The sequence below is a fragment of the Vombatus ursinus genome, unplaced genomic scaffold (genome assembly GCF_900497805.2).
Source record: "Vombatus ursinus unplaced genomic scaffold, bare-nosed wombat genome assembly UNPS02011369.1, whole genome shotgun sequence".
In the NCBI taxonomy this organism is placed as follows: Eukaryota; Metazoa; Chordata; class Mammalia; order Diprotodontia; family Vombatidae; genus Vombatus; species Vombatus ursinus.
Genome location: NW_020951147.1, coordinates 2,993,505 through 3,014,757, shown reverse-complemented (window position 1 = coordinate 3,014,757; position 21,253 = coordinate 2,993,505). Strand labels below are relative to the sequence as shown.

Genomic DNA, 21,253 nt, shown 5'->3' with positions numbered 1-21,253 from the left:
ACGTAGGCACCCGAGCAGGGAACGGAGAAACAAGGAAACCACCAAATAAATCACGTCTACAGCGGGAGTCAGTGCTCCGTATCTGGAATCCGCACGCCCCCTGAAAGCAGAGCCAAGGGGCTGCCTTCATGCCATCGCTCGGGACTGACGCCCGAGGAAGGGGAAGCGCGCTAAGGCTCCCGTCAGCCAGCACTCACGCAGTGCTCCCCATGCACCATGCCCCGGGTGAGGCCGGCGGGGAGAGCAGGGAGCCTTTGGCTCAGGCTGTCCTTGGGACAACCTTGCCAACCAAAGGGGGTGAGCGGTCAGAAGATAAAAGTCAAAACAAGCGCCAAGGCAACGGCGGCCTCTTCAGGATCTCGTGTTTTATTAAATGAGTGTTTACAAAAATAAACCATATTACTCATTAGACATCTCCGAAAGGATCTGACCCCAAGGACGCTTGGCAGCACACTGCGTTACATAAATAGAATTAAGCTCAGAAAAAAAGTCCATCAGGAACCCCACAGCCTTGGCTGCGGGCATTCTGCCCGTGACATGAAAACGACCGAGCAAGACGAGGCAGCCCACAGGGTTCTGGAAGCACCACCTGATCTGGGACGACGACTGCCGGCCCGCCCGGCCCTCGGCCGACATGATTTTAAAATAATGATAAACGAAGCAGCTGTTCTTTAGTAATAATGGAATTAGACACAAATTAAGTCCTTTCACGTGGCTGGCATTTCTCCTAAATTGCACCAAATTAATTCGGAAGCACTTGGTTTGGTCTTATAGGCAAAATGAAAAAGAGGAAGCAGGTCCAGAGCTCTGAACGGCCACGCCCCTCACATTTCTGAGTCCGCGTACATGCCGTTGATTAAGTAGTCGACTTGGGTGTAGTCTTTCTTCTTATAGCTCTCGTACGCCTGCGTGGTCAACAAGACCAAGACGGCGATGAAGAACACGGTGCCGGCCAAGAGCATGGCCAGGAGTAAGTTTCTATTGACCAAATACTGGGTGAAGGGCGCGGTAGCAATCCACATGTACGGGCTCTCCGTGACCGTCCGTGCCGATGTTTCGAGCGTTGTGGGTGAGCTCTCAGCTGGGCTCAGGGTGGTTTGGGGGACGGCTCTTTCTGTATTCTGTGAAGTGCCTGAGGTCTCTGCGGCCTGGGCAGTCGTGGTTGGCGCGGCGGTCGGCGTCGCTTTGCGGTCTGTCGCTCGAGCGGTGAATGGCGCTGGTTCTGGTTTGGTGGGGGACTCCGCCCTGGTGCCGGTGGCGATGCTGGGGGTGCTCGTGAAGGCTTCCGCCGAGGCTTTGGAGCTGAAGGGAGCTGGGGATGAGGTGGCTACTGGGATTTCTGGACTCAATGACCCACGCGCAGACCCGCCTTTTGGTGGGACCAGTGAGCTGGATGTTGGACTAATTCCAGAATGTGTGGGCAGAGCCTGGACGGTGGGGCTGCTGGCAGAGCCTGCTTTTGGCCCGGTGGCAGTGGTTCCTGCCGGGGTGCTCGGCGAGTCGGCGTGGTCGTCTGTTTGATTCCGTGTCACCGGCAGGGAAGCAGAGCCCACTCTCGTACTCGGGGCCGACGCCATCATCCTCGTCGCCACGGAGGTCTTTTCGGTGGTTCTCTGTACCTGGGGCGTGGTGAGTGCCGAAGACCCGACTGTCGCAGCCGACGTGGCTGGACCCAAAGACGAGGAGGTGTTCGGGGTTGCGGAAATGCTCCCGTAGGTACCGTTCAGAGTCTCGGTTCCCAGTTCCGTGTGGTTGCCAGCACTCACCGAGACAGGAGGCGTCTTCTGGGCTATCTCTCTGGTATTTCTGATGATCGTGTTAGGGGGAGGAGCTGGAGAAGGCCCCGGGTGAGCACGAGTGAGCAAAGGTTCCGTGGTGGTGACATTGTTCTGTTTCTCTAACGCATATTCTTAAAAAAAAAAAAAAAGTTGGGGAAAAAGCCCAATCAGTTCTCAATGAGCCGCAGCAAACCTTGCTTCCCAAACCCTCCCTCCTCTGTGGCAGTGCCCGCTCTGCGGAAGGACCACACTCTTCATCGGCCCTGCCAGCTCTCCCTTGATGACCTTCCCCACCTTGGTCCTTCTTGGCCTCTCTGCAGCACTGTGAATCTGCCTCTACAGCTACATTCTGCAAGCATTTATAAAGCCCCTACTATGTGCACAGAGATAGTCCCCGCCCTCGAGGAGCTTACAGTCCAGTAGTCCTGGATATGCTCTCCCTTCTGAGTTTTCACAATACCGCTCTGGAGGCTGAGTGGATAGAGTGATGGACGTGGAATCAGGAGACTTCAGACACTTCCTAGCTGCGTGACCTTCGGTAAGTCACCTAACCATTCTGTGCCTCACCGTCCTTATCTGTAAAATGGGTATAATCACAGCACCTAACTCATAAACCTGCTGTGAGACTCAAATGAGAAAGTAAATATACGCAGAGTCCTTAGTCCTAAGGCACTTTATGAATGTTAGTCATTATCAATGATGATTTTTATCAAGATTGTTTTCGTTCAGTCACTTTTCATTCATGTCCCACTCTTGGTGACCCCATTTGGGGTTTTTTTGGCAAAGGTACTGGACTGCCACTTCCTTCTCCAGCTCATTTTACAGATGAGGAAACTGAGGCAAACAGGATGAAGTGACTTGCCCAGAAACTCAGGAACATGAATCTTCCTGCCTCCAGGCCTGTGCTCTCTCCACTGTGGCACCCTCCCCTTCAGCTGCCCACACCATGACTAGGGCTGCTTCTCTCCAAGCACTCCTCGGGGGGGGCGGGTCCCCTTCCCTTCTTTCTCTACACTTGGTGACCTCACCACCTCTTAGGGGTTCCAGGGGGTTCGGCTCTAATTTAATGACCTCCAGATCCGGACAACCAGCCCTCGGCTTTCTCCAGCTCTAGTCGGCCTCACCCCCCAAGTGCCTGTCGGACGTTACCAGTTTTATTTCCTGTGGGCGCCTCACACTCCATGTGCCCCAAACACATCTCATTATTTCCCCCCAAACTCTCTTCAGGGCCCTCCTCGACTCCTCCTCTCCCTCACCCCATCCCTCTGATCAGCCGTCATCTGGGGGGTTCTCGGAGGCCCCTCAGACACCCAGCCTCTCCTCTCCACTCCCAAGCTCAGGCCTCATCCCCCTCACCTGGATTCTTACAACAGGCCCCTTAGTGGCCTCCCTGCCTTAACCCACTCTGCCCCAGACCATCATTTGCCAAAAGCAGGTGCCCTTCACCCCAGATAATCCTTATTACCTCTAGGACCAAATGCAAACCCAATATCTCTGGCATCTGACTCTGAACTCTGATTCACACCTGGTCTCAACCTGCCTCTCACGCTGCATCATTGCACAAGAATGTCCCCTTCACATGGCCTTCCTCCACTGACCCCTCCTAAGAACCGCCTCCCTGCTGCTGAGGACTCTCCTCCCCACCCCTCCCAATCATCATGCACTTACTTAACCCCTGAGAAAGTGAGTGAGGATGTCCCAAGTGTCTGTGAGTGCAGGGACACCCAAAACCCTTGAACCCCCCGGCCACTGTCTCCCTTTATTAGCTCTAAGCTCCTTCAGGGACCATTTGTGTCTCTGGACCCCTAGCACCTGGCATGCCGCCTGGCACAGAGGGGGCACGAGATAAACGCTTGCCGACTGACTGGGGATCGGACCAGAGAAGCCCTCTGAAAGCCAAACATCCATCTCACAGGAGCAGGGAGTCGGGCCAGGGAGGAGTCGGGGGGAGAGCTCGGGAAGAGGGCAAGGAGGAGGGCCAGGAATCTCCAGCTCCCCTCAAACCAGGCCTGCCTAGCAGTGGTGCAACGCGATGTAAATGTGTGCCTCCCTTCAAGATGACTCAAAATTCAAAACACTGACTCGATCAAACAAATAGACTGAAGAAGGGTGAGTTTGTTTCACAAAGAGTCTTACTGCAAGGCCCCTTTGAAGAGTGTGCTCTTTCCAGCACACTTAAAGCCTGATTCCACTTCCAAAGAAGCTGAGGCCTGGGGCATTCGGAAGGCCAGGCCCTGCAGGCCAGGTCAGGTCAGGCCAGGCGGAAGCTGAGGAGGGCTAGGGCAGGCTTCCTGCCAACAACGCCCTGCAGAGCCTGGCCTGGCCCATCAAGACCCCACTGTCCCTTCCTGAGACTGCGGGATGTGGGGACGCCACCTCCTCCTCGGCTCCTTTGTGCCACGAGCCGTCCTATGGATAAGGTCCGAGCTCCACCCCGATACTCCATAGTCCCCTGGGCTCAGCCGCACAGCACCCGCTTTCTCAGCTTACTTTGGAGTGGACATCACTTAGACAACACAGAGCCCTGAAACGCCCAGGCACCTGCGACTAGTTCTTGAATATCCTGAGGTCCGGCATCCTGGCACGCGGTCATCTGCGGACAGTCTAGGACAATACAACGTCCTGGCTCCTCTGTGGACAAACTGCAGAAAGTGTGACCTACAAGCAATGCAGAGACCAGGCCCGGGCTGAGGGAATGCCATTCCAGCCCAGAGCGACACAAAACAAGTACCAGCGGACTCCCTCCCAGCCCCCAAGGTCGCTGCTGGCAAGGGCCACAAAGACCCCCAAGGGAGGGGGACAGACGGGTGGACGGACAGACATCAGCCTTGAGTCTCCTTGGGGACCAACCAAGCTTTGCTGGTGCTTCAGGACACGGACTGAGACCCCAGGAGTGGGGGACTCTGGAGCCATCAGCTAGGAGAGGGTTTCCAATGCCCCAGTCCCAGCTCTTCCCCCCTGCATCTCCAAATAAAATGAAAGAACTCCTTTGAACAAGAATCAGGGTGTGCCAGAGTCCTGATGCATTTTTGGGTGTCCCTCCACACCTAAGCCGAGTGAAGCCTTGAGAGAGGTTGAGGATGGGAGGGAAAAGGCTGCAACCAGACAGAGGCCTGCCCTCATGGTGCTTCTGCTCTGGCAGGGCCCGTGACATCAAACAGAACCTCCCCAGTTTATATTTGGGACAAGGCGTTTGGCACACCCAGAGATGGACACGGTCTCACAATTCTGGACAGGCTGCTTTACCGAGCAGAGAAAGCCCTGTGGCATGAGGACCACCAAACTTGGTCCCAGAGAAGATGTGAGAAAATGCCCCAGCCGCCTTTCCTTTCAGATGCGGGAGGCTACAGGTATGGAACATGGCATACGCTGGCAGAATCCTGCCGGCTGGTTTGGTGGCACTACTTTTTGACTCTGTTCCAAGACAAGGGTGCAGAGGGAAGGGAAAGAGTGACTTTTCCCCAGCTCCCAGGAAGCTCCTCCCTCATCCCGCAAAGTCTCATCAGCCATGTGCACTGTGGGCCCATGAGCTCCAAACCTGCACTGAAGGAGAGAGCTCAGCCCCAACATCTCCTTTGCACCACCTTGGGATGTCTCTGACTGGCCCTTTACCAGGCCCTCACTCCCACCCTTTTCGGCCTCCTCTGGTGTCTAACCTTCCTCCGTTAGACTGTAAGCTCCTTGAGGGCAGGGCCTATTTGTATCTTAGTATAGGGCCTGGCGCCTAATAGGTGCTTAACAAATGTTTGCTGACTAGTGACAGAGAGGGAGAGATTGGGAAATGGAGGGGATGTAAAAATAAAATATCCCAATAACGATTAATGAGGTCCCGTCTTCATAATATCCCTGGATGTCAAGCAGTACAAGAATGTTGCCCCATTCTCTAGATAAGAAGACTGAGGCTCAGGAGACCCTAGCCTTAGTGCCTCCTCCTCACAGGCCCATGGAGGCGCAGGGACTTGCCCAAAGTTACAGAGACAGAATGCATCAGAGATGGGACCGGAACCTGGACCCCCTGACTCCAGAATCAGTCAGCTCCCTTTTCACTACGACAAAGGAGAGAGGAAGAAATTTGCCTGAGGTCACATCCCTAGGAAGAGCCAGAGGGTGACTCCCTCTTTGTCACCTCTGGCTGCTGACCTGTCCTTAGTTCAGATCTTGGCTCGGAAGCGGCATGAGTCTTTGCCAAAGAGAGGGCAAGGAAAGCCTGCCCGGGAACGGGCACGTCCCCGCCTCGTGCCCCCGGGCCAGGGGCCTCTGCTCACCTGCCATGCCTGGGTCTTTGCACGTTTGGCTACATTGCTCTTGGCTCTGGACTCTCTGTATCTGGAGCACCTGGGCCTGGCTCTCTTTCAAGGAGGAAAGGCGATTCTGTGACAAGGACAAGGACAAAGAAGAAAGCCAAAGGAAGGTGACGGGTGCCCACATCTTGAGGGGGAGCTCCAAGCACGACGTGATGGTCTCCAAGCTCCCTGGGAGGAAGGTCTGGCTCCCGACACGCTTGCTTCTGCTCAAACGTGAGGCATCTGCAAACAAGAGGGCATGCTAGTTAAGAAGACATTCCTCGAGGGGCAGCTAGGTGGCGCAGTGCATAGAGCACTGGCCCTGAAGTCAGGAGTACCTGAGTTCAAATCTGATCTCACACACATAACACTCACTAGCTGTGTGACTCTGGGCCAGTCACTTAACCCCAACTGCCTTAAAAAAAACCCAAAAACATTCCTTGGAAAGGTGCATACGGCTGGTGGCATCTGTCCCTGGGCCAGAAATCCAAAGGATTGACCTCACTGCTTTTTGTTTGCTCAACAAACTGGGGGAGCGCTGGTTGGAGAAAATGCCCCCGAGGGGATCTGCAGAGCGTTTGTAAAAGGAGACCTGGATTCTACACACGCAGTCACAGGAGGCAGCTGTGTGCAGTGGACGGAGTCAGGAAGACCCGAGGTCAACTCCTGGTTCAGACGCTGCCCAGCTGTGTGACCCTGGACAAGGTGCCGGAGCCCTCTGAGCCTCCATCTTCTCATCTGTAACATGGGAAGGGGAAGGGCTGTTGCAAAGATCTAACGAGATCACATACATTAAGCGTTTTGCAAACCCGAAAGCGAGACACCAGCGCCAGCCAGCAGCAGCTGCAGAGACTAGTAGGAAGTAGTTTCTCTGTCTTTCTATCTGTTCAGTTCCTGACCCCCTCTGGGGTTGTCTTGGCAGAGATGCCAGAGGGGTTTGCCATTTCCTTCTCCAGCTCATTTACAGATGAGGAAACTGAAGCAAATAGGGGGAAGTGACTGGTCCAGGGTCACGCAGCTAGGACGTATCTGAGGCTGGATTTGAACTCATGAAGATGAGTCTCTCTGACTTGAGGCCACTATGGCGGCACCTACCTGCCCTCATTCTCAGGGCCCACCCTCAAGTCATCCAAGAAGTTAGCTGGGGGGCTACTTCATCTCTCTTCAGTAACCCTCAAAGCACAGTGCCTTCCACACTGCCCTCAAATACCTGCTGAATGGATGGATGGATGGATGGATGGGTGGATGGAAGGATGGGTGGGTGGATGGATGGAAGGAAGGATGGAAGGATGGATGGATGGATGGATGGATGGATGGGTGGATAGATGGATAGATGAGTGGATGGAAGGATGGAATGATGCATGGAGGGATGGATGGGTGGATGGATGGATAGATGAGTGGATGGAATGATGGATGGGTGGGTGGATGGATGGATAGATGAGTGGATGGAAGGATGGAATGATGGATGGATGGGTGGATAGATGAGTGGATGGAATGATGGAATGATGGATGGATGGGTGGATGGAAGGATGGATGGATGGATGGAAGGATGGATGGATGGGTAGATGGATGGATAGATGAGTGGATGGAAGGATGGAATGATGGGTGGATGGATGGATAGATGAGTGCATGGAAGGATGGAATGATGGATGGATGGATGGATGGATGGTTGGAGCTGACACATCAGGAGGCCATTATGTAGCACAGGAGGGAAAGTAGCTTGAAAGAAACAATCAACAGGTATTAATTAACCACCTGCTACATAAACACCACATAAAATGTGTGCTTCCAACTCAGGAAGAGGGAAACCTGAGAAGATAATGGTGGGGAGGGAGAGGGGAAGGTATCCTATTTAAAATGGTGACTCTCTTGCTTTTGCCCCATAGAAACAGGCTCTTGGGGCTCCTGCCTGATTGGGGGGTGGATGCCGGTGAGACCACAAGACTCAGCGGCCTGTTGGCGGCTCCAGCTCCCTTCCAAGCTCGGCTCCGTTGCCACCTTTGACCTGAGGCCTTTCCTCATTCGCCAGATGCTGGGGCCTCCCCTTGGAAATCACCTTGTATTGAGTCTATCTGTACTCTGGAGGGACTCCTGTGTGTACATGTGGACTCCCCCATAGCTTTCAAGCGGCCAATTCATCTCTGTCTTTGTATGGCCAGCATGGCCCAGTCCCTGGCATGCAGCAGATGCTTATGGATCAAATCCAATCAGTAAACATTCATTGATCACCTGTCATGGGCCAGGGAAACACTGTAAGGGCTATGAGAGAGGAGTAGCAAGTACAGGGCTCCTACCGTCACAGATAAAAGACTAGTCAAGGGAAACACAGACATACACACGGAAGGGAGAAAGGGAGGCCATAATGACCTGAAAGGCAAGGTGAGGGAGAAGAACACATTTAGGAAGAAGGAGGCATAGGGAGAGACAGAAAGTACTAGGGGGTCATGGGTTAGAATTCTTGCCAGCGGAATGCACTTGTGGGCAAGAATCACAGGTGTGTTTGTCCCTGTGGGCGGCTGAGGTGGAGGGAAGAACAAGGCGCCTCCCACGATGCACAGTGGGAATGAAGGCTAGAGAGGCAGGCTGAGGCCATAATGGGCAGAGCTCAGAGAGCCGGGTGGAGGACTATGGACTTGATCAACCTTGCCAGAGTTCAAGGGTCACTGATACTGGGCAGGTAAGTCAACTTTCACTTCTCCCTCTCCTGCCCTGAGTGTATAACCCAGAGTGATCACCTCCATACCTTCCAAGAGCGATCAGCAGCCAGTGGAGACCCTTCTCCCTGGAGATGGCAGTCTCCCTCCCCTCCTTTCACTGATGGCATTACGGGGTTTAAAATAGAAACAAATCCAAACCCCCAAAAAACAGGAAAGGGGGCCTGAATGAAGCTGTACCTGGCACATTTACCCCGCAGCGGAACCAAGTAGCTTGGCTCCTCCCGGACACCGGGGCTGGGCCTTGTCCACTTCTCCTGGCCACAGGAGCCAGTCTCCCATACTGACTTCCAGTTTGCCAGACTTCCCAAATGTTGAGGAATCTGGGGACTTGAGATTGGCAGATTTCTTATTTCACATATAGTGAGCAACAGCAGTGTGGTATAGTGGTCAGGGAGCTGGCCTGAAAACTGACCCATGCTGCTTGGGCGATGTTGGGTCAACCTCTCAGGGCTCTAGGTCAGAGGGGTCAAACTCAGGCTGCCTGGGACCAGAGTAAAATAAAATTGGGAGATGTTTAACAAAATAAATAAAAACACAACCTAACGCAACAGAGATCATGCTAACTAGCAGCTCCCGCAGCTGCCCTACATGGGCAGAAAGGGCTTCCTCCCCTAAGAGGTCCACAGGGCCAGTGCTCAGCCCTTCACAGAGAAGCTGCTGACGCCACCCGGAGGGACACCTTTCGACATTTCCTCCACTAGCCACCAAAGGCACTGCTTCCTGGTGCTGTGAGGGTGCCAAGCTTGGCCTTGGACAGGTCCTCCCAGCCCCAGAGCTGCTCTCCAGGGGCCGGCCTTGTCTTCCCAATGAGGAGGGAGGAGAAGCAAGGAGGGAATTTGAAACTCAAAATTTTTAAAAATGAATGGCAAAGATTTTTTACAGGTAATTGGAAAAAAAAATCAAGTATCTGAAAAATAAACAATCCAGTCCCCTGTTTCCAGTTACCTGCTGGACAGCTCCACCTGGACATCTCAAGGGAACTAGAGACTCAGCACATCCAAACTAGACTCAGTTTATTTCCCCTAAAATCCCTCCCTCCCCCAATCCCCCCCATTTCTGCGGGTGGCTCCACCCTCCTTCCAGACATGGAAGTCTGCGGCCCTAGGGTAGGCTTGACTCGTTCCTCTTCCTCAACCCCCAAACCCAATCAGATGCCCATTCCTGTCTGTGCTATCTCTACACATCTCTTGTACGGGCCCTCTTCTCTCCACTCACACAACACGGCCTTTCCTTTAAATCAGCCTCTTACCATCTCGTTAACAGTCCTCCTGTTTCTATTCTCTCTCCTCTCCAATCCACTCTCCATATTTGCTTCAAAAAACAAAAAAAGGTAAAACCACGTCACCTCCTTACCCAGAAACCTTTGGTGGCTCCCTTCTGCCTGGCACCGTGAGGGCTGCCCCCACTCCCGTCTTACTGAATTAGATCCTCTTTCAGACACCCTTGGTGGCAGGAACACTAACCTATCAGCTGTTCCATGTACATGACATTCCTTCCCACTCTCACCCCCCCAAACCACCGTAGCAGCCCTCCCTAGTGTCTACACCACATGCCCCTTTCACCTCTGACTCACGGAATCTCCAGTTTGCCCCAAAGCATAGCTCAGGTGCCACTCCCAGGTCCTGTTCCCGACACTATCTTGGCCATATGTATACGCTGCATTTACTTGGGTGTGTACATATTAAGGGCCCCAATAAAACGTCAGCTTCTTAATGACAGGCAGTTTGGGTTTTCTCTTTGTAGGGTCCAGGGCCTGAGACCACGCTTGCCTATAGATGCGTCCTCAATTGGCTGGTCATCGAGGGTCATCCTTGGGCCAAGCTGGTGACAAGCCTCTGCACTGAGCTGGCCACGTTGGTCCCTGAATAGATGTCTGAGCCAGCACCCGGCTTGTGGGAAAATCCTTTCCACTGCAGTGAGTGTTCAGGTACTCAGATCACCTTCACACCCCAGAAGGGACTGGAGAAGAATCAGGATGACTTACCCACAAACATGTCAACTTTCACTGGACGTGAGCGGCCTCCCCACTGCGGCCTCCAGCTCTGACTTCTCATTTCCCCTATTCTGACCTCCATTTCCAGCAGAGAACCCGGCTCCTTCCCCCCCATCCTATGTCACTAGTTATCTCCACGGTCATGAATGACTTCTCCTGTCCTAGGGGTGCGGTGGAGAGAGCGTGGGTATCAGGAGGCCCGGACTTTGGTCAGGGCTCAGCACTCCTTTGCTACAGGACCCTGTACAACTGGTCACCTCTCTGTGCCTCAATTCCTTCTCTGCCAAATGGGGATGGCAACGATTGCTCACGCCACCCATGGTCACAGGGAAGTGGCGGATCACACAAGCATCTGCACGAGCTAAGGCACCTAGAAGGTGAACCACAGGCTCAGCGTTCTAATGGAATGGTGCTTTCTGACCCCTGGCATTCCCTTCTCCTCCACCCTCCTTCGCCTGTCTCCCTGCCCTGGCTCCACCTAACAACGTTCTGCACAAAGGAGGCATTCAGTCAATATTTGTCGACTGAACGAATAAACACGTTGAATAAAGCTCTGCTCCCCACTCATCGCTCCTCCTCATCCACATTTTAATCACTCCACTCCTTGGCAATTTCTGGCTCCTACAGCAAGCCCAATTACTTCCTTCAAACATTATCACATCTTTACTGACAAGTCTGTAGACTCCCCCATCCCCAGGCCCACCCTTCAGCACGGGCTCCTAGGCCCCACACCTAACCAGCTCAATCTCAGAGCAAAGTTGTGGGGTGAGAACAAGATCTCTGGAGTTACTGGCTGGCTGAGCTAGCCAGGGGAAAGGCAGATGGCCCACGAAGCACTTTCGGATATTTGAGCCCTGGTAAGGGTGGGTGATGGCAGAACATGGGAAGAACCTGAAATCTCATTCCAGAATGAAGGAGGGTTGTAAGAAGTATTTACAGATTCTGAAATGCCATTTAAAAAGAATGTCTTCTTGTGTATACACAAAGCCTTGTATACAGTAGGTGCTCAGGAAATGTTTCTTTGATTGCTTGCACTGGGTAAAGTCACAGGGAGCTTGTAGCCAGGAAACCGACCAAAAACTATGGCATCCTTCCTAAGACAGAGAACTGCAACCACCCCCTTGTAATCCAGCCTAATCTCTTTTTCTCCATCTCCTCCCCAACTGGGAGGACAAGTATCAAAAAAAAAAGGGAGTTTCCCAGTAGCAGCAGCAGCAGCTGCAAACAGCAGGGGTGTAACTGGGTACTGAAAGCAGGAAGTTTGGCAGCACCAGACGAGGTGGCAAAATCCATGCCCACCTTACAGAGGCTGCACCTGGGATCCTTCTCAAGCTGCCACATCAGCAGCAGCTGCCTGAGCTGGAGGAGGCCGAGTTTGGGCGGAAGGTGGAGTGGGGGCCACTCACAGCGGCTGCCTCCAACCTCTTTGGGGTGTGCCTTCGGGCAGTGATCCCAAATCAGGGAACTTCTGGGAGGTCTCTGAAGGAAATCGAAAAACTGGTGTTACACACCACCCATCACCTCTTCGGGCACTGTGTCAACTGTTTGTGTCTCTCTGGCCCGGGCACTAAGAGGCTACCCAGATCATAGGAAAAGACCAGAGTTGGGGAAAGAAAGGTCAAATCCAATTCACATCTTTCAAAACAAGTATGGGAGAAGGAAAGAATTCTGCTGTGACTTTCACAGCGTGCAACAATCACCTTTCTGCTGCTACAACCTAACCACTATGTGAGCCAGGAGCCTCTCACTCCTAGGAGAAGAGGTAAAGGCAAGTCTCTGAAGCCTTCAGGGCAGCAGGGAGAATGAAGCACTCCTCTAAAAGAATGGAAGAGACTGAGGCAGAGAGAAGTTCCAACTTGGGTCAGGAGTGTGGAGGGGGCAGGAACGGAATCCAGAGAAGAAATGGTAGAAGCACTGAATGTACAGAGAGGAACAGAGCTAAGAGGCTTTCTGTGCAGATGGGAGCTTCCGGAATAAGCCACTGTCTGACATCCAAGAGACGGCCTCGGGGCCCTGCAGTGGAGAGCAGGGAAAGGGAGAGTCAGAAGCAGGAGAGGGAAGAGTTGGGGCTGGCCACTCTCTGCAGACCTGACATTAACAGAAGAGCAGTCTTCTGACTTCCAGACTTGTATCTGGGACACGAGGGAGAACCTCCCAAGGACGGGTCACAGCTGATGACCGCTCCTCGCTTCTCATGACTCACGTGGGCACAAATGGTGCTATCAGAAGGGATCAAGAACGGCAGAGGATTATGAAGTCTCAGTAAGACAGCGAAGATCTTAGGGCCACAGGACCAGACTTATCTAAAGAAAGCCCGCCAGCCCCCAGAAGAATCGCCTGAAAGGGAAAGAGGAGGGATTTGTTTGAGGTTTTAGCACCAGGTAGCTGGGGGTGTTAGAATGGCTGCCTCAGACACTTAGCAGGCTGTCCAGGGTGTAATAAAGGCGCTTCTGCTTAGCCTCAGAGGACAGTACAGGAGCAACGGGTGAGGCAGCCAGAAGGAAACCTCCTGACAATCAAGGTTATTCCAAAGGCCAAGGACTGTCCAGAGAGGTGGCTGGTTTCTCCTCCTCAGAGCTTCCAGAGAGAGCAATCATTGCCTCTGGGATAGAATACGGCATTTCAAACACTTCAGTGTGCCAGCAGCCTGCCTTGGCCCACACAGCTCCCTGGGTCCTAACTGGAAGGCAATCTGGCCCAACCCCTTCAGATACAGGTGAGGAAACGGAGGCCCAGAGAGGCGGAGGGCCACGCTCAACATCACACAGCTAGAAAGCACCAACGCGGGGACCTGAACCCCCGTCCCCTACTGTCCGGGCCAAGGTTCTTTCCACTGTACCCACTGCCTTCACTCTGCTTTTTGGCTCACCTGGCCTATCTGCAATCCCCTTAACTTGGCAGTGCAGGAACTTGTGACCCAGGACAAGAATGAGCTGGGCCAACCACCCCACCCAAAAATGTGCCTCTCCTGGCACAAAGTTCCAATTCAGGAACCAAATCTGGAGAGATTCATGACCAAGGAAGGCAGAGATGAGCGTAAAAAATTGTGCTTGGAAGTCTAGAGATGTTTAAAAAAAGCCTATAAAGAGCCTGTTACACCTGCAAGTAGTCGCAAAGGAAAAATGGATTTTCCACAAGAACTACATGAGTACCTAGAAAGAGAGCAATAGATATAGTTTGGGAGATAAAGCCCTAACCCTTACCTGAGTAACAGGGGCAAAACCCAAATGGGGGGGGGGTGGAAGAGAAGGAAATATAAAATAAACCGATTTTTAACAAGTCTAGACACTATATATGAAGAAATCCTAATGACAACTGCTCAGATCTGCTTAAGGACTGGAGGGCAAAGTGAAGTCACCTATCGCTTCCTGAAAGAAACCCTAAAAGGAAAAGGCCCAAGAATGCCACAGCCAAAATCTAGGGCTCACCCAAAAGTCAAAGAAAAAAAAACTCTGCATGCATCCAGGAAGGAATCTGTCAAGAGCACATGAGACCTGGCACCTTCTACTCCAAATGAGAGATCCTCAATATTCCAAAAGGCAAAAGATAGAGGCTTACAACCCAGGAAAACCTACCCTGCAGAGATGAGTACAATCCTACAGAAAAAGAAAAAAAAGTGGACCTTCATGGAACTTTCAAGAATTTTAGCTAGAAAGACCAGAGCTGAACTGCTATTCACTTGTTTGCAGTCATGTTTGATTCTATTTGGGCTTTTTTTGGCAGAGATACTGGAGTGGTTTGCCATTTCCTTCTCTAGCTCATTTTATAGATGAGGAAACTGAGGCAAAGGGGGTGAAGTGACTTGCCCAGGGTCACACAGCTAGTAAGTGTCTGCGGCCAGATTGGAACTCAGGAAGATGAGTCTTCCTGACTCCTGGCACTCCATCCACTCACTGCACCACCCAGTTGCCCCTAGACCTGAACAGGAATTATGAAATACAAACACAATAATCCAAAGTAACTAAAAAAGGTCAATTTATCTGAGCAACGGAAGAGTCTGTATGAAGACGTGGTGCTAACATTCTAAGGGTGGGAGAAAAACCAAGTGTCCCTACAGAACCTTAAGGTTTTCAAAAGATACTGAAGGGGCTGAAGAAGAGAAATAGGATCTGAGAGCCGCTAGGTTCTGTCCTGGGAGTTTGATGAGAGGAAAGAAAAGGGAGGGTAAAAGGAGGAAGAAGGGGAGGAATCTGTTATTTCTTCATAATTGGGGCATGTGAGAAAAAAAGATACAAACATGGAGGAAGGGGTAGGAGGAGAGGACAAGATGAGCCTCAGTCTTATCTGAAATGGGCAGAGGGGGATTGAATACAGTTTACTGAACAAAAACATCAAACCCAATGTTTGGGTTAAGGGATGGGGATGAGGCCTAAAGGGAAGATGACAGAAGGGCCAGCAAACTTCCTGATTCTGAAAGGGACATTTTTGTTTATTAATTTATGTTTAGTTTTCAATATTCAATTCCATGAGCTTCTGAGTTTTACATTTTCTCTCCCTTCCCTCCCCTAGAAGGCGTGTAATCTGAAATAGGCTTTACATATACATTCCTATTAAACATATTTTCACATTAGTCATGTTGTAAGGAAGAATTAGAACCAACAGAAGGAACCACAAGAAAGAAACAAAACAGAAGGAAAAAAAAAAGAGCAAACAGTCTGCTTCCATCTGCATTCAGACTCCATAGTTCTTTCTCTGGACGTGGATAATACTTTCCATCATGAGGCCTTTGGGGATGTCTTAGATCCTTGCATTGCTGAGAAGGGCTAAGTCTATCAAAGTCAGTCATCGCACACTGTGGCTGTCACTGTGTACAACGTTCTCCTGGTTCTGCTCACTTCACTCAGCACCAGTCCGTACAAGCCTGAAAAGGACCTTAAAGGGAAAAAGAGCTAGACTCTGAGGGGGTGCCATCAGCTGGGGAGCAGCAGGTCAGACTGTGTATGTGAATATAATGGAATTTTAATGCATGAAGAACTGATGAGACAATTTCAGAGAATCTTGGGAAATGGGAATAGACCAAGTGAGCAGAAACAAGAGAACAGCTGACAGACCAGCAGGATGGTAAAGAAAAACAGCTCTGAAGGACGGAAGAACTCTGCTGATGCCACAAGCAGCCCCGTCCCCAGAGGCCCGATGCTCACTGAAGGCCTCCACCTCCGGACAGAGCCGACCAAGACAGACTTTTCCGATCGTGGTCCTTGAGGGCATCCGCTCATTTGTCTTAATTACTCTCAGACAACGAGTTTGTCTTTTCTCTAGATTTTTAACTGGGGGAAGGCATTTCGAGGGAGGCAGCAATAGTGCTGTGCCCAACCATTTTCAAGCACTGAAGAATGTCTTTAATGCACAGAATAGAACAGCAGAAAGCACAGAGAAGCAGCAGTTTTGACAGTAAGATGTGGAATTCCTTACAAAATTTTTTTAAAGCAACCAGTATGAAATGGGACATTTCTCGTGTTCTACTGTGTACAGGGAAATGATCCTTATTTTGGTGTTTACATTCAGAATTTAAAAAGAAATGTATAAAAACCAAAGCACCCAAACCACCTCCCACCACCCACAGCCCTGCCACTGCAACAGGCAGCGTCCCCCAGGCCTCACCTTCCTTCAAGGCCTGGCTCAGCCGCCCCCTTCTACAGGAAACCTTTCCCGACTCCCCTGGTCGGGTGCTTTTCTCCCCTCAACCGCTCCTCCACTCCCAGCAGAACGTAAGCTCCCTGAGGGCAGGGACTGTGCCCCATTTTCCCGGCACCCCACTGCCTGGTATGTAATAAATGCTTGCTGTGTCTGGATAACTGACAGCTAGGTGGCTCAGTGGCTAGAGTGCTGGGCCTGGAGTCAAAAAGATCTGAGTTCAAATCCAGCCTCAGACACTGTGACCCTGGGCAAGTCACTTGACCTCCATTTGCCTTAATCCTCTGAAGAAGGAAGTGGCAAAACCCTTCACTGAGACTATGGACTACGGGGTCACGAAGAGTCAGACGTGACTGAACAAAAACACGTGACTGAGTAGTGTGGCTATGGGTTGGACCAGGTGACTTCCAAATTTTCTTCTAATTCTGAGATTCTACTGGCTATACATATTTCATCCTATACAAGGGTTCTTATCCAAGGGTCCCAGAACTTCAGTTAGTAAAATTTGAATATTATTTCAACATCATTGGTTTTCATTGTAATCCTTTGTCTCCTCCGTTATACATTTGGAAACATCATTCTAAGAAGGGGTCCCTAGTTTTCACCGAATGGCTAAAAGGCAGGCAGGCCCAGGCCTGGGCATCCTGCTCACCCCAAATGGAGTGGGGAACAAAAAGCCCTCATCCCAGCAGGAGTAGGGAGTCACCAGTAATTCCAAGTAGGGAGGTGACACAGCCACATCCATCCCTTAGGAAGATTCCTTTAGCCGTGTCTGCAGGACCGATTGTAGGAGGAGAGACTGAAGTCGAGGTGAATTAGGAGATTACAACACTCTAGGAGCAAAGTGACGGGGCCTGAATCAGGCCAGATGTGTGGAGAAAAGGGGATGGACTCCATTTCGTGAAGGCTAAATGGAAAAGACCTAGCATCCAACTGGATACGAGTTCGAGGCAAGGGAAGAGGACAGGGCACCAAGGTGGGCAACCTAGGTGACTGGGATAGCGGTGCCTCCCAGCAAAAAAAGGGACATTTAGAAGGACACGTTGTGTGGGAGAGAGGATACCGAGTTCCATTAACTCCTGGGAAGGGAAGGAGATCTGTGCATGTCGCAGTGAGCCCTTCCCCACCCATATCCTCCCCCCCAGCCTTGCTGGGAGCCCACAAAGTCTGCTTCACTCGGATCCTTGGGCCCCTCCACCCCCTTCCCCCGACCAACATGGCCACTGGAGTCACTTCAAAGAGCGGGGTCTCCAACCGTAGTGCTTCTAGTAAGAGAACGGCTCCCCCCGCCCCAGGCCTTCCAGCCTGCCCAGCAGCTAAGCCTGTCTCCAACTCTAACACGATCACCTCAAGAACAGGGGCTCTCAGTTTTCTATCTGTACACCTGGCATTTAGCACCGCCCTTGGCACACAGGAAGCTCTTTGTGCTTTTTTATCACTCACGTTGGGTATGCTGAGTTTGAGATGCTGATAGGCCATGCAGGAGGAGCTGTCCAGAAGACAGCCAGGCCAGAGGACTGGAGTTGAGAGAAGAAATTCATGCTGGATGAGAAAATCATCTGCCTAGAGCTTCTGACCATACTTCATATTCCCTACCAAAGGTTCTTTCCAATGATCTGTGAACCCATGGGAAAGGAGGAGATGACCAAAGGGCCCAGGACAGAGCTTCTCAGGATTCACATGGGGCAAAGGAAACTTCAAAGGAATGATCCGACAGGTAGCAGAGAACCAGGAGCTCCCAAGAGCCAAGCGAAGAGTGGGTGGCCAGGCATGCAGATGATGCAGAGAAGTCAGGTGAGATGAGGGCTGAACAAGGGGCGTGATTTAGCAAAAGCAGGTGAATGAATGAGGGACGGAGGAACTGGAGGCCACATCGAGGATGCCGGAGGGATTTAAGAGAACTGAGGCAAAGAGAAAGACTGAAGGGCGGGCTGCGTGACCAAGGAGGGGAATTTCATTCAGTACATGGGTAGCTGAGGTGGGGCAAAAATGGAAACCCTGGTGGATGGCGTCTGGAGTACAGCCTGGAGGGGACTGAGATGTGGTCAACCTGGATCCCCTGCATGCCTCAAATGGAGGTTCTGGCAGGAACTCGGACACTGGAGGAGATATCTGCATGCATACTGAGGGCAGGGGTTGGGGTGAAGACTGTGAGGCAGGTACTGAATTCAGTGCCTGGCACATAGTAGGAGCTTAATAAATGTTTAACGATTAATTGACTGGAAGGAGAGTAAGTTGGAGGCCAGCAGGAGTGAATGACAGGCCCACTGGCACAAAGCGGGTGGGGGCCAGACCAAGCGGTCCACAGGGAAATGGAGCCAAGAGGGGCCAGGCGAGATTTCTTTTATCCCAGAATCGAATCACCTTACTGGGAGGTTTTATTTCTGCAAGAGGGGATAATTCAACTCAGGACATATTTATTAAATGCCTACGCTCGTGCGAAGCACTGTGCTAGGCACAGGGAATGCCGAGGGTAGGCCCCACGGAGCTCCAAATCCAGCAGCAAGGCCAGGACACTTACCCCAATCAATAAAGATGAAGCAGAACTGGATGGAGCACGGAGGAGGCCTTCCAGCCTCTGCCCTCGAGGAGCTCACACTCTAATGGGGAAGGTGCTGTGCCAAGGGCTGCGGCCCTCCTCCATCACTGCGGGCACAAGGTAACCCCCGAGGAAAGGGCACAGAGGGGAGGCAGATGGGGAGGGGAGATGGGGAAAGGCCTCCTGCACAGGGGGAGACTGGTGCTGAGCAGGAGCTCCAGGCGGGGGCAGCTGGAAGGGGAAGGATGGGGGCCGGTCGGGCAGGGCTTGAACAGCCAAAGCAGAGGACTGCACAGCGGATCTCGGAGGGGACGGCGCCGAGCAAGACGTGGCTCGGGCAGATGGAGACTCTGAGAGCCTGGAGGCAGCAAAGGAGAGAGCCAGACAAGGGGCTTCAGTAGGACTGTGGTGAAATGGGACGCTGGGGCTCCCTGCTGGGAGGGCTCCTGGGGCATCCCCTGGCCAGCCTCCTCCTAATTTGACAGACTGGGCGCCCTGCTCACTCTGGACCCCTCAGGTTCCCCCCTTTCCACGGTCTGTGCACGCTCCCTTAAGAAGCAGAGGGATGCTGGGAAAGGAGCCCTGGTCTGGGAGCCACAGGGCCTGGGTTCCAATCCTGCTTCTGCTACTTCCTTCCTGAGGGGCACCGGCAATTGCCTAAACTCAGGGAGGCCTCGTCCAGCGAAGGGTCTGGCCCAGACGATGCCCAAGCTCCCTCCAGCACTGAGCGGGGGGCACCCCGGGCACAGGGAGCTCCCCTTGCCCCTCCTCTTTGGGAAAGGCTGCCCCTCACTCGGCTGGGCCCCTCCCACGTGGCAACACACCCCAGAGCTCTGCTAGTTCAGCCAAGGGGGCAGAATGTCGAATCAGGAGTGACGAGGTTCTGGGTTCAAATCCTGTCTGACAACTATCGCCTGGGTGTAACTGGGTAAATCATTCCCGTCTCTGGGCCTCAGTCTCCCCATCTGTAAAAGGAGGGGCTGGGTTGATTGGCTTCCCTTTCCAGCTCTCGGGCCTCAGTTTCCCCAGCTGTCAAGTCACGGAGGCTGACCACCCGGCGACGCCGCCCCGGCTCCACGCGCACCACTCGCGCCGGGCCTTGGAGGCGAGGCTTTGGCCGAGTCTCGCGAGAGCAGCCCGGGGCCCCCCCGCCCGCGACCACCTCCCTCCCGTCGCCCCTGGCAACGGCCCCTAGCAACCGGCCCCGGCATCAGCGCGGCTCTTACCGGGCGCAGCCCCAGCGGGGAGCGGCCGCCGCCACCCGCAGGCCGCAGGCGGCGCGGGGGGGGGGGACGCGGGCTCGGAGCGCGGCGGGCGCGGACGACCGGCCACGGGCGCCAGGCAGCCCCGGGCCTCGGCCTTGGCCTCGGCCCCAGCTCTAGGCCCGCCCCGCCCCGCCCCGGAAAAGACGTCACCCCAGGCCGGAAGTCGAGGGCGCGCCCCGCCCCGCCCCGCCCCGCCCCGCAGGGCGCCACGTCCGCAGAGGGAAGGGGAGCCGGCCCGCCCCATCCTGTCCCCGAGGAGCCCCCGCGAGGGGCCGGCAGCCTCCCGCCACCTCCGCCGCCGCGGTCAGCCCGGTCCTGGGCCCGCGCCGGAAGCGAGGTGGGCGGGACTCCGCGGCGCCGCTCGGCCGCTCGCTCGGCCGCATGACGTCACCGGAACCGCGCGGGGCGCGCCGGAAGCTAAGTGGCCGCGCCGGAAGTGGGCGGGGCAGCCGGAAGTGCGGCCGTGCGGATCTAAGAAAGCCGGCTCGAGACGTGGCTGTGATCAGAGGCCGGGCTCCCGGGGCGGGCCGCGGGGGACGGGGGCGCAGCCGGGACGGCTCGGCGGAGGGCCCGCGGCGGGGGCAGCGGGGAGGAGCGGGTGCGTGGCGTGGCGGGACGCCGGCAGCCCTGGCGGCCTCGTTGTACGGAGGAGGCAGCCGAGGCCCAGAGAGGTCAAGTGTCGGGCCCGGGGTCGCCCGGTGAGTGTCTGGGAAGCCCGCGGGGGCCGGATTCGGATCCGCGTCCCCCCAGCTCCGAAGCCAGGGCCTCGCCCCCGGCCTCCCGGCACAGCCTCTTCTCCCCCCCCCCCCTCCTCCCTTCCTCTTCCCCCTTCCCCCCCCCTTCCCCCCCCTCCCCCCGTCCCCCCCCCCCCCGCCTTCCTCCTCCTCCCCGCCTTCCTCCTCCTCCCCCCCTTCCTCTTCCCTCTTCCTCCTCCTTTCTCCCTCTTCCTCCCTCCTCCCCCCCGCCTTCCTCCTCTTCCCTCTTCCTTCTCCCTCCTCCCCCCCCACCTTCCTCCTCCTCCTCCTCCCTTTTCCTCCACCCTTC

At 53.9% G+C, this 21,253-nt stretch overlaps 1 protein-coding gene across 5 annotated transcripts; it reads right to left on the bottom strand.

Moving 5' to 3' along the window:
• Window positions 1–345: 345 nt before the first annotated feature.
• CUNH11orf24 (chromosome unknown C11orf24 homolog) lies at window positions 346–20,240 on the bottom strand. 5 transcript variants are annotated; one of them, XM_027856147.1, is made up of 4 exons: window positions 20,171–20,240; window positions 6,044–6,304; window positions 4,320–4,436; window positions 346–1,909 (listed from the first exon to the last, which is right to left on the bottom strand). In XM_027856147.1, exons 2-4 carry the CDS (start codon window positions 6,204–6,206, stop codon window positions 825–827), a joined length of 1,365 nt encoding a protein of 454 aa, XP_027711948.1. In that variant the 5' UTR covers window positions 6,207–6,304; window positions 20,171–20,240; the 3' UTR covers window positions 346–824. The 5 variants fall into 5 exon arrangements, with proteins under 5 accessions (XP_027711948.1, XP_027711946.1, XP_027711944.1 ...); XM_027856145.1 differs by lacking the exon at window positions 20,171–20,240 and adding an exon at window positions 18,927–19,940; XM_027856143.1 differs by lacking the exon at window positions 20,171–20,240 and adding an exon at window positions 10,763–11,181.
• Between the last annotated feature and the right edge of the window lie 1,013 nt (window positions 20,241–21,253).